The sequence below is a fragment of the Trematomus bernacchii genome, unplaced genomic scaffold (assembly GCF_902827165.1).
Source record: "Trematomus bernacchii unplaced genomic scaffold, fTreBer1.1, whole genome shotgun sequence".
Lineage (NCBI taxonomy): Eukaryota > Metazoa > Chordata > Actinopteri > Perciformes > Nototheniidae > Trematomus > Trematomus bernacchii.
The window spans coordinates 1,091,838-1,105,108 of NW_022987618.1; the positions used below are offsets into that span (position 1 = coordinate 1,091,838).

The 13,271-nt window shown below is 41.9% G+C and overlaps 1 protein-coding gene across 1 annotated transcript; it reads left to right on the forward strand.

Annotated features, from left to right (window-relative positions):
* Positions 1-6,680: 6,680 nt before the first annotated feature.
* On the forward strand, positions 6,681-12,843 carry LOC117484234 (protein NLRC3-like; the record flags this gene model as incomplete). The annotated part of the gene is made up of 4 exons (XM_034132698.1): positions 6,681-6,996; positions 7,811-9,665; positions 11,862-12,035; positions 12,678-12,843. Coding segments are annotated over exons 1-4 (2,511 nt in total), but the record flags the coding sequence as incomplete, so codon positions are not given.
* Between the last annotated feature and the right edge of the window lie 428 nt (positions 12,844-13,271).

The following is a 13,271-nucleotide window of genomic DNA, read 5'->3' on the forward strand; positions in this document are numbered from 1 at the left end:
ATGGTAGGTGATTGATTATGTTCACATACTTATTTGATTATTAAAATGTAAACCGATCTTCTTCATATGGGTGTTTTAGAGTTGTACCCCCTAGATCCAGTCTCTTGTAATTCTGTTCAAAGTGCTCCAGATTGAAGTATTTTACTTTAAAATGTTAAAAACAATCTTCCCGGGGGGGCATACCCCCGGACCCCCTAGAGGATGTGACGTGTTAAAACATGTTAATACAATACTAAATACATTTGAAGCCTTTTTATATAAGCTGTCCAACATGTCAATAATGCGGCTTTCACACCAGCGCTTTTCCCTTTCTAGCTCCTCTAGAGCTTTTCTGGTTCAGCTCCGGTTTCCCTTTTCAGCTCCCGCTCTGTTCACACCGCTCAGAGCCCGACTGGTGCTGCCGCTGCTGCGTCATGACCATGGGCGTAATTTCCACTGGGGACAGGGGGGACATGTCCCCCCCACTTTTCAAAATCCCATTTGTGTCCCCCCCACTTTGTGGGGGGGACACAAATGTGTCTGTGTGTGTGTGTGGCACGAGCGCATCTTGTGAGAGAGAGATAGAAAGAGAGAGAGACAGAGAGAGAGAGACATAGAGAGTTATGGGGGTTGTTGTTAGCATTTGGTGCTAGCTCGGAGCTAATGGAGATTAGTAGCTGTTTCAACAATAAGGAGAGGGAGAGCTCTTTCCTGTCTGACTTTGAGAGACTGAGATAGAGAGAGAGAGAGAGAGAGAGAGAGAGAGAGAGAGAGAAATAGAGAGAGAGAGAGAGAGAGAGAGAGAGAGAGAGAGAGAGAGAGAGAGAGAGAGAGAGAATAGAGAGAGAGAGAGAGACAGAGAGAGAGAGAGAGAGAGAGAGAAATAGAGAGAGAGAGAGAGACAGAGAGAGAGACAGAGAGAGAGACTGAGAGAGTTACGTGGGTTGTTGTTAGCATCTGGTGCTAGCTCGGAGCTAACGGAGATTAGAAGCTGTTTCAACAATAAGGAGAGGGAGAGTCCTCTCCTGTCGGACTGAGAGAGATAACGTCAGCTCAGGGAGGTAAAGGACTCTCTGAGTGATTAGGTTGTAAACTTTAGTCTAGTTATCTCAGTGGGTCTCAAACGGTTTGGTCATCTATGTAAACAAATATTTCCATCTATGTAATATATAGTTGTATATAAAATAAGTTAAGAAATCCTTCCAATGTGTACTATAGGTCAGTACAAAAATAAAAAACACAGTTTGAAAGGGGAGTGATTAGTCAAATATGCATAAATAAAAAGAAAAAATGCAGACTAGGTAAGATAAAGATAGGAGAGAGGAGTTTATCAATGATTTGTTATTGGTTGTGAGCATATTCTAATGGCTTTTTGATTATTGAAATATATACAGTTCTGTTTCATATGAGTGTTGAGAACTGTATCCATACATCTCTTAATGTTGCCCTCAAAGTGCACCAGATTGATGCATTCAACTTCAATTTAAAGAAACAAATCTTCCCGGGGTGCATGACCCCGGACCCCCCTAGAGGATGTCAGGTAATCACAAATAAAACAGGTTCACATGGATAGGATACTAGATAAGTGTGCACACTCATTATATACACTACACATTTTTCTTGGATTTGTTAACACTATAGTCCCTAATATATTTGTAGAAAGGCAGGAAATGGAATTAAATTAAGAAAATATTTCATTGCGGAGGACCCCCTGTTTTGTGTCCCCCCCACTTCTCAAACCAAAGTTACACCCTTGGTCATGACGTCACCGTTTACATCGCTGATTTGCTCCCCAACGGCGCTCACAACAACAACAACGGGGGACTGCGTCGGGTCGATGATCGTGTTGCTTTTAATCATACGAAGCCAGATTAAATTAAATAACGACTTCTCCAACCTTATACTTTTCTCCAGAGTGCCGTGGTTCATTGTTTATGAATGTGTTTCAGCGGCATTTACCGACCGCTGCAGTGCTGCTGCTCTTCAACGGGAGTGTATTCTCCCGTTAGCTCCGGGTTAGCTCACACGGCTCTAAAGTATTCACTGTCTGACTGTCACACAAGCAGCTGATACATATCCCCAGTTCCCCTTAAAGTGGACCTATCATGGTATATTTAAATTATATAGTGTAGGGCCATACCTATATAAGGTATATTTATACGTTTCTGTTTTCAAAATACCAAACAGATCATGCATTTTAGCCATGCCTCATTTCGCTCACTTTGCACTTTTTTTTGCTCTGCTCTGCAAGGGCAGATTCTGTGAGAACAGCACCATCTACTGGCCTGGCATATGTACTACAGCGTCTCCAGCGCTTTCGAACGGCAATGGCCTTGGCTGTCTTCTCCTGATTGGTGGAGTTGGCCCAATAGCCGTGGCGCCACCGTCCTGACGTCAGGACAGTGTTCAAATCTGGATCAGTTTTTATCAGATCCGTTGCAGCCCCTTTTTTAGAGATTTGGGTATGGAGGAAAATAGAGAGGGTTGTGTTTTCTGACACTTGGTGAGTTCCCTGGAACACCGGGGACACATATTCATGTAGAAAAGACGTACAAAAGTGCATTTTGCATGATAGGTCCCCTTTAAGTTGCAGCCCATGTATTGATTCCATCCAATAGCTGCTATAATAACAAACAAAACGTCTGCCTGCTCTCCACAATGATCAATAACAGCGAACAAATGGTCAAAGTAAGGTACAAATAAACAGAATCACACAAAGCCTGGTTAGTGTTGCCTGACTTTATAAAGTGTGTTTTTTTTTATAAGTGTGTGGTTGCCTTCTAGTCACTTTGCTCAGCGCTACCGCTTGTAGGCAAGCATGACGAGACTCTTCAGTCGACCCATGTTCAGGGGAGGTGGGTTTAGTTTCCTGCACGCCTCGACAGGGGGGGGGGGATGCCAGCTAAAATCTTGCCTAGGGCAGCAAATTGGTCAGAACCGGCCCTGGTGTCATCCCCACAGCACCCCCCATTTGAAACATGTTCCCACGGCTAAAGATGCATTCTTTATCACTGTTACGCCTAGATGTAGAGAAACTAGGCGCAGCATAACATTGCCCTCTCCCAACTCTTCCCACTCCCAAGAACATAGACACCGAGACAGAGAATGCCGTTTGGTCATTTTAATTACCAAAGTTTTTAACAAAGAAACGCAACAACCCACAAAACAAACAAATCTCTGAACACATAAATATTGCCTAACAAATAAGAAAAATAAACGTACAGGCTTCTTACCTACTCTGACGTATAAACAGGAGAAAACAAGAATCAACCAAAAGAAAAGGGTTTCACACTTTTGCATAAATGAAAGCGTGTCCAACAAGGACAGGTTAAAGTAGTTTCTTTTCTGAGGTTTTCAAGACAAGCAAGAGGACCAGTATACGGTATAAGTAGACCACAGCACAACAGGACAGATACAGGAGGAGGGAAAAATATCTACACACAAATGACATAACGACCCAGGGTCGTAACAATCACCATCATCATCATGTTATAGTGATACAGTTAGTTTGTGTTAGTTTATTGGTTCAACTTTCTTCATTGTTTTTTGTGTATTCAGTCAAGCGGGTCAAAGTTACAAAGCACTTCACATCTTGCTTTTCTACAGATTACCTTACCACTGCACTGGTAAGGTAAAACTAGGCCGATTAATAACGTATTTAGGTCAGCCTTAGTAAGGCTACATTAAATGCATATATTCCTGTCTATTGCTTTCATTTGTATTTAATGTTATTGTTTCCACACATTTCACAATTTGGGATGAATGAGGTATCTATCTATCTATCTATCTATCTATCTATCTATCCATCTATCTATCTATCTATCTATCTATCTATCTATCTATCTATCTATCTATCTATCTATCTATCTATCTATCTATCTATCTATCTATCTATCTATCTATCTATCTATCTATCTATCTATCTATCTATCCATATATCTATCTATCTATCTATCTATCTGTCTGTCTGTCTGTCTGTCTGTCTGTCTGTCTGTCTGTCTGTCTGTCTGTCTGTCTGTCTGCCTGTCTGTCTGTCTGTCTGTCTGTCTGTCTGTCTGTCTGTCTGTCTGTCTGTCTGTCTGTCTGTCTGCCTACCTACAGATAGATAGATAGATAGATAGATAGATAGATAGATAGATAGATAGATAGATAGATAGATAGATAGATAGATAGATAGATAGATAGATAGATAGATAGATAGATAGATAGATAGCTCTAACATGTAGGGTTTCCCATTAATGCTATGGGCTACAGTGAAATGTTCTACTGCAACACTCCCCACACGCTCATACAGCTACACCCGCGACTGTTACAATGAAGTCTCGATAATCAGCTCACGGCATATCGGAGAAGATTTTTTTTTAAATTATTATTGAAGTTAAAAGCATCAATCTGGTGCACTTTTGAGAGCAAAATGAAGAGATCTATGGATACATCTCTCAACACCCATATGAAACAGAACTGTAAACAGATGTACTTTTTCTTTATGGATATTTTACAAATCACTCCCCTTTTTAAACTGTATTCTTGTTTTACTGTCATATAGTATTTCATACCTGTTTTTCATTTATTCTCTTATTGTTTTATAGCCTAACTATAATGATCATATGAAGTGTGCCTCGGAAATACTTGTTTACATAAATGGTGATCAAACTGTTTTGAGACTCACTGAGATAACTTAGACTAAAGTGAACTATCTAAACACTGAGAGTCCTTTAGCTCACTGAGCTGACGTTATCTGACAGGAGAGGACTTTCCTTTCACTAAGTTGTAGAAACAGCTTCTAATATCGGTTAGCGCAGCAACAACAATCTGGCTCTCTCTCTCTCTCGCTCGCTCGCTCACTCGTGCCACACAGACACACACGGAGCCGAGCTTGAATGAAACACCCAGAAGTAGGCTACCTGTACTGTACTGTAGCAGCATATCATTTTCGAATCAATCATTTTTCAAATTACGAATTTCACATATATTATATTATACGGACGGACGGACAGACAGACAGACAGACAGACAGACAGACAGACAGACAGACAGACAGACAGACAGACAGACAGACAGACAGACAGACAGACAGACAGACGGACAGACAGACAGACAGACAGACAGACAGACAGACAGACAGACAGACAGACAGACAGACAGACAGACAGACAGACAGACAGACAGACAGACAGACAGACAGACAGACAGACGGACAGACGGACAGACAGACAGACGGACAGACGGACAGACGGACGGACGGACAGACAGACAGACAGACAGACATATAGATAGATACTTCATTCATCCCAAATTGTGAAATGTGTGGAAACAAGTATAAACATAATAGCATGAAATACAAATGAAAGCAATAGACAGGAATATATGCATATACAGTAGAAAGGACACAATGAATATTATAACATTTAATGTAGCCTTACTATGAAGGCTGACCTAAATACGGTGCTTTTTTACAGATGACCTTATCTGCACTGGTAAGGTAAAACTAGGCCGATTAATAAGATGTGAAGTGCTTTGTAACTTTGACCCGCTTGACTGAATACACAAAAAACAATGAAGAAAGAGTTTCCTCTGGGCTGCTTCGCTGCCAGCTCCCCCGGGACCCGAAAGTGGTATTCTACTGTAACCTGACCTGCAGAGGATTCTGTGTTTATGTAATCTAATATATTAAACTGTTCTTTAATGATATCATGTGAGCAGTTTGTAAAGGAAACACGCAGCAGAGTACAGCAAGCTAACATTATTTGAGGATAATTCAATATGCAATTATATTATCATTGTATCTGTGGTATAAAATGGTTTTAAATACATTTTGATATATACTGATTTAAAAACTAAATATATCGTCCAAAACATTATTTAACTACTTGGGCATGTTTATGATATGTCTTTTTAAGATGTTTATTAATAATATTAACAACTTGGTGAGCTGGTTGAGTTTAGCATTAGCAGATATAACAGAGTTCAAGAGATTACATGTAGAGTCAATACAAAGACCCAGATCCGTGCCTGGCAACACGGAGGAAGTGAAGATGGGAAATTCATATCACCTGCGTATTCGTGCAGCGTGACACATTTCAACTTGAGTGTAAAGTTAGTGACGCTCTGTTACAAAAACCTGTCAGTGTTGAGATTGTGCTCCTGTGGTCTCTGACGGTCTGAGGGGAATCAGAGAGGAGAACAGAGCTCTACAGCAGCTCATATTCAATCATGGTTATTAATGTACCTGTTTAAACCAGAGACTGTCTGTGGTGCTAACAATATAGACACTGCTGTACTTATGACTTCATGAAGTTACTCTGAGGGCTGATGGAGCAGCTACAATGTTAGCCTAGCTTTAATCAAACCCATCTCATTCAGAAAACAAACATTTTTAAATGTTTATGCTCGTTGTGTTGGAGACAGACCTGACAAAGCATTAACTCAGGCTTTTTACACATCAGTATCATTCTGTTGTTACTTAGGCATCCTTTCCAGATGTTTATTGATATGAATTCACAGCAGATTCTCTGTAAGTTGGGTTTATAAAGCACCAGGTTAATACAGCTGTGTGTCTTAGTAGATGCAGTGAACTTGTGCTCCTCTGGGTCATGAATCCAGACAGGATGCTCTTTGGTTTGATGATAATGTGAATTGTAAGCTATCTACCGGATCACAGAGGGATATTGCATAGACCTTTTTTTAAATATCAAACTAGAATGTTCCCCCTTGTTGTACCTTTGGTGAGAATCAGCTCCACTAAAGTAAAGTGCTATAAAGGATGTGTTCATCTCCACAGAGGGAAGAGGAAGAGTGGTGTTCCTGTGGAGGAGCAGCTGTCCAGCTGTGCTCTGTGTCAGGACGTCCTGAAGGATCCAGTCTCTACCAGCTGTGGACACTGGTTCTGCAGACAGTGCATCACCTCATACTGGGAGCAGAGACCTCCATCAGGAGACCCCTCCTGTCCCCAGTGTGGAGAAAGATCCAGAACCAGAGCTGGACTGCAGACAGCCAGTCAGACCAGCTCTGTACGAGGTAAGAGGCTGAACTCATGCAGCGTCTTATTCCTCTTCCTGGTTCATTTGTTTTGGATTAGGTATACTAGGGATGCTCCGGTCAGGGTTTTTGGGGGCGATCACCGGAATCAGTATCGGCCGATCGCCGATCACATGGTGGGTTGGGGCTATGGGGATCTTCCATTTAAAGTGATGTTTAAAACTCAGTTAATGGGGCTCATTTTTATATTCCACAAACAACAACCAACATTATTATTACATTCAAATGAAGTACATTATTCAAGTATACATGAACTTTGGATAATAACACGGGAGAAATGAGCGGAAGTGCTCTCTTTTCCTCTCTCTCTCTCTCCTGACAGCCCGTCAGTATCTCATTCAGCTCACTGATCCAGTAATGAGAGACCCGACAGTGAAGAATAAATATATTTATAACTAGTTTAGCTTGTTCCAGAGGTAGATCAAATAGCTAAGTGTGTTAGGTCTAACTCTTAATGTGTGTTCTGCTCCGCTCACCGGTCCGTCACAGCGGGTGGAGCTGCAGGATTTCTGCTTCACACACACGTTGCATACCGCTATTTGATTGTCTTTCTCGGACACCTTAAAATAATGCCAGACCGGTGAAGCCATTTTGGCGAGCTTGTTTTGCCGCTCACAGAGAAAAGTCTCATGTATTTTACGGCCGATCGATCGGAGCATCCCTAAGGTATACTGTTGTAGAGCATAGACATTAAGCTGTTTGCAAAATATTTAAACTCAGTCTATTTTTATTCGTTTTATTGTTAGATTCTCAAAAGCATTTCCTGATTCTCTCGTGTTTCCTTCTCTTTCAGCAGATAGTGGTCTGCAGGAGGTTTTAGATGAACATAGGCTCAGTCTGAGGAGGAGATGTGAACGTGTGACTGAAGGAACTGATCAAAGTGAAACCTTCCTCAACAGCATCTTCACTGAGCTCTACATCACACAAGGTCAGAGTGAAGAGGTTAATACCCAACATGAGGTGAGGCAGCTGGAGACAGCTTCAAAGAAGGAGACCCTCCATGACACTCCAATCAAGTGCCAGGACATCTTTAAAGCCTCACCTGACCAACAGACTCTCATCAGAGCGGTCCTGACCAACGGAGTCGCTGGAGTTGGAAAAACCTTCTCAGTGCAGAAGTTCACTCTGGACTGGGCCGAGGGTTTGGAAAACCAAGATGTCAGTCTGGTGATCCCGCTCTCCTTCAGGGAGCTGAACCTGATCAAAGGGGAGCAGTACAGTCTTCTCAGGCTGCTCCATGTTTTCCATCCAACCTTACAGAAGGTCACAGCAGAGCAGCTGGCTGTCTGCAAAGTGCTGCTCATCTTTGACGGCCTGGATGAAAGCAGACTTTCTCTGGACTTCAGAAACAATGAGGTTGTGTCTGATGTCTCACAGCAGTCCTCAGTCAACGTGCTGCTGACAAACCTCATCAGGGGGAAGCTGCTTCCCTCGGCTCTCGTCTGGATAACTTCCAGACCTGCAGCGGCCAATCAGATCCCTCCTGGGTGTGTGGACAGGGTAACAGAAGTACGAGGCTTCACTGACGCCCAGAAGGAGGAGTACTTCAGGAGGAGATCGAGTGATGAAGACCTGTCCAGCAGAATCATCTCTCACATCAAGAGCTCCAGGAGCCTCCACATCATGTGTCTGATCCCAGTCTTCTGCTGGATCACTGCTGCAGTTCTGGACCACATGTTGACTACAGACCAGAGAGGAGAGCTGCCCCAGACCCTCACTGACATGTACTCACACTTCCTGCTGGTCCAGACCAAGAGGAAGAAGCAGAAGTATGAAGAGGGACATGAGACGAGTCCACAGCAGCTGACGGAGGCTGACAGGGAGCTTCTTCTGAAGCTGGGGAGGCTGGCGTTTGAACATCTGGAGAAAGGACACATCATGTTCTACCAAGAAGACCTGGAGCGCTGTGGTCTTGATGTCACCGAGGCCTTGGTGCACTCAGGAGTTTGTACAGAGATCTTTAAAAGAGAGAGAGTTATCTTCAAGAAAACAGTCTACTGCTTTGTTCATCTGAGCATTCAGGAGTTTCTGGCTGCAGTCTACATGTTCCACTGTTACACCACCAGAGACACAGAGGTACTGAAGGCCTTCCTGCAGGGAGACTGGCCCGATGAGAACAGTAACAACAGAGATCAGGATTACCCATCCCTGGATGTCTTCCTAAAGGGAGCCATGGAGAAATCCCTCAGTAGTAAAAATGGCCACCTGGACCTGTTTGTCCGCTTTCTCCACGGCCTCTCTCTGGAGTCCAACCAGAGACTGTTAGGAGGCCTGCTGGGTCGCACAGACAAGCGTCCAGGAATCATCCAGAGACTCTTCAAAGGCCTGCTGGGTCAAACAGACATCCAGAGAGCCATCAACAACCTGAAGGAGATGAGCAGTGATGAAATCTCTCCTGACAGGAGCATCAACATCTTCCACTGTCTGACAGAGATGAAGGACCACTCAGTACATCAGAAGATCACAGAGTTCTTGAAGTCAGAGAACAGATCAAAGAAGGAACTCTCTGTGATCCACTGCTCTGCTCTGGCCTACATGCTGCAGATGTCAGAGGAGGTTCTGGATGAGTTGGACCTGAGTCAGTACAACACATCAAAGGAGGGGAAACGGAGACTGCTTCCAGCTGTGAGGAACTGCAGGAAGGCCAAGTAAGTCCAGATGTGATTAACTTTATAAACTAATATGGATCAGGAGTTTAATTATTCAAATAAACACTATAACATTTCTGCTGTTTAAATACTGAGAGCAAAATAAAACCAACACTGTTCTTCTATTTATTTATAATAATAGTTAAATTGTTCCGTTCCTCTCTTCATATTGAGTGATGGAGGCGACATGTCAAACACATGAAGGACTTGAGAGGTTTCTCAGCATGTGATCACACCACACAGCAGGACTTACAGTTATCACAGAAACATGTTATTATTACTTTCTAGTAGTTTCTTTATCATTAAACACGTTTTCATCACAATGTGTTGGAGTTTAAAATCAGATCTATATCATTTCCCACCAATAACAGAGTTATGTCTTAATGCTGATATACTGAGAACATCTGATGGTATTCAGTTTAAAATATTGAAACTTTATTGGTTTGTTAATTGTGTTTGTGTTCGCAACACATGTTCAGATGCTCAGAGGAGCCTGAACACTTTTCTCTGGGTATTGTCCACAGTAATGATGTTACATGTCTGATATGTGTAATGTGTATTTGTAAAGCGCTTTGAGCACCTGGAAAAGCACTATAATAAAATGTAATGAATTATTATTATTATTAAACATTCATTATTCACATCCAAATATTAATTAACATTTAAATATGTACATCTCTAATATTGTCAAGTGATTTATTTAAAGGTCTTCTATTATGCAAAATCCTCTTCTTCATGTCTCTTCTACATCAACATGTGTCCCCTCTTCTTCATGTCTCTTCTTCATCAACATGTGTCCCCTCTTCTTCATGTCTCTTCTTCATCAACATGTGTCCCCTCTTCTTCATGTCTCTTCTACATCAACATGTGTCCCCTCTTCTTCATGTCTCTTCTACATCAACATGTGTCCCCTCCTCTTCATGTCTCTTCTACATCAACATGTGTCCCCTCTTCTTCATGTCTCTTCTACATCAACATGTGTCCCCTCTTCTTCATGTCTCTTCTACATCAACATGTGTCCCCTCTTCTTCATGTCTCTTCTTCATCAACATGTGTCCCCTCTTCTTCATGTCTCTTCTACATCAACATGTGTCCCCTCTTCTTCATGTCTCTTCTACATCAACATGTGTCCCCTCTTCTTCATGTCTCTTCTTCATCAACATGTGTCCCCTCTTCTTCATGTCTCTTCTTCATCAACACGTGTCCCCTCTTCTTCATGTCTCTTCAACATCAACATGTGTCCCCTCTTCTTCATGTCTCTTCTTCATCAACATGTGTCCCCTCTTCTTCATGTCTCTTCTTCATCAACACGTGTCCCCTCTTCTTCATGTCTCTTCAACATCAACATGTGTCCCCTCTTCTTCATGTCTCTTCTTCATCAACATGTGTCCCCTCTTCTTCATGTCTCTTCTTCATCAACATGTGTCCCCTCTTCTTCATGTCTCTTCTTCATCAACATGTGTCCCCTCTTCTTCATGTCTCTTCTTCATCAACATGTGTCCCCTCTGTGGAAAGAGACTCTGAAAGTTTCAGGAACAAAGATTCTCTCTCTTTTTCTCCTGATCCATTTCTATAAAAACCTGTCTGAAAATGAGCTGATCAGATTTCGGCCACTTGATGATGTCATAATGATGTTTTGGCTTGTGTTACCATTAGCCAATCAGCAACCAAGGTAACCCCCCCCCCCCCCCCCCCCACCTTATCACCTGAATCTCCTCCTAGAGCACCATTGAGTTCTTTGTAACCAAATCTCTCTCAGAGGGGCGTGGGGAGGGGCTCCTTATTTTCATCTAAAGTAACAGACAGAGAATCAGCACTTTGGAAACAGGGCTGAAACAGAGGGGATTATGGGTAATGCTGCAATGACCTGTTTGGTGTCTGGAGCCAAACACTTTAGAGACATGTTTGTATATATCTGAGACCTATAATATATTGATGAGAAACAGTCTAATAGGGGACCTTTTAATTTATGTTTCTTTTGGTAACAGTCAGTGACAGCAGGAGCACAGACATGTGGTCAGATCACACTGACAACACATTCAACTCTACTATAATATATTATGATATATAATATAAAATGGACTAACAGCAAATCTCAATCAGAACATATGTCAAATATGTTTTCATCAAATGCTTCAAGTTAATATAATGTTTCCTCTTGTTTTAACACATGTTGTAATATATGTGTTATTATAGACTCACTCACTGTGAACTCTCAGAGACTGAATGTGAAGTCGTGGCCTCAGCTCTGAAGTCTGACCCCTCTCATCTGAGAGATCTGGACCTGAGTCACAACACTCTGAAGGATCCAGGAGTGGAGCTGCTGAGTTCTGGACTAAAGAGTCCAAACTGCAGACTGGAGGCTCTCAGGTCAGTTCACTGACTGCAGTTCATTCAGATCTGTTTGTGTTTATGATTTTCTGAATTTGAACAAATACATTTTAATTGTTATTTCTTCCATGTTTGCTAATGACTGCATATTGATCAGATTAACAAAGAGAAGGTGAATGTGTGAGGGAGAGTGTTTGAGCTTCCACAGACTCACTCTGTGCTCCATGAGTCAGTGGAGATGCTGTCAGTACTGATGAGCTGTGAGGGAGATGAAGGAGTTGTTAAACATCTGATCAAAGTTAAAGATCCAGATTATCAGTGGATTGTTTCTACATCATCTCTGACATTAAAACCCTGTTTAACTCTGAACAGATTATTAAACCTGGAGTTATTTCAAACAGGAACATTGTTTTCTAAATTTACATGTTTTCTTTATTCAGACTGGAACTGTTTACTTTCTGACATAGAAATGTTTATGTTCCCAATCATTTAGATGTGTTTTCACAGATAATACACAGAAGGCTGATATAATGATGATCCTCAATAACAGAATGACGGTCACTGTTATTCAGGGAAAGATCATTGATTAGGACGCAGTGATGATGAGCTGCACATTTCAGACCTGAACATCTGACTGGATTATAAACTGATTTTTATCCTCATCATGTTTTCTTTATTCAGACTGTGGAACTGCAGTTTGTCAGAGATCAGCTGTTCTGCTCTGATCTCAGCTCTGAAGTCCAAATTCCATCTGAGACATCTGAACCTGAGTGGCAACGCTCTGCAGGATTCAGGAGTGGAGCTGCTGAGAGATCTTCTGGAGAGTCCAGACTGCAGACTGGAGACTCTCAGGTCAGTAAGGGGTAGGGGTGGGAATCACCAGGCTCCCCACGATACGATAGTATTGCAATTCTACGATATGCTAAGTATTGCGATACGATATATTTCGATATTGCAAATCACATGGGTCATATCCATGTCCGTCTTCCCTTCCTGGTTAAAAATGTATTTGCAATATGAATAGTTTATGTAAATAACCCAATTTGTGTCTTTTGAACCTGAAAAGGATTGTTTTTGTTACTTTCATTGCTATTGTTTACATTTCTATAATTTACCTCAACTTCCTGTTTTATTTAGACATGCTTTTATTTTGAAGGCGACTTTGCGCTATTAACAGGAAGCTACTGTTCCCAAAGAAAAACACTTGACGGAGATGAACGGAGATAAAGTACAGACATTAACGGAGATATCTTGTTAGATATTCTTGAACCCCGA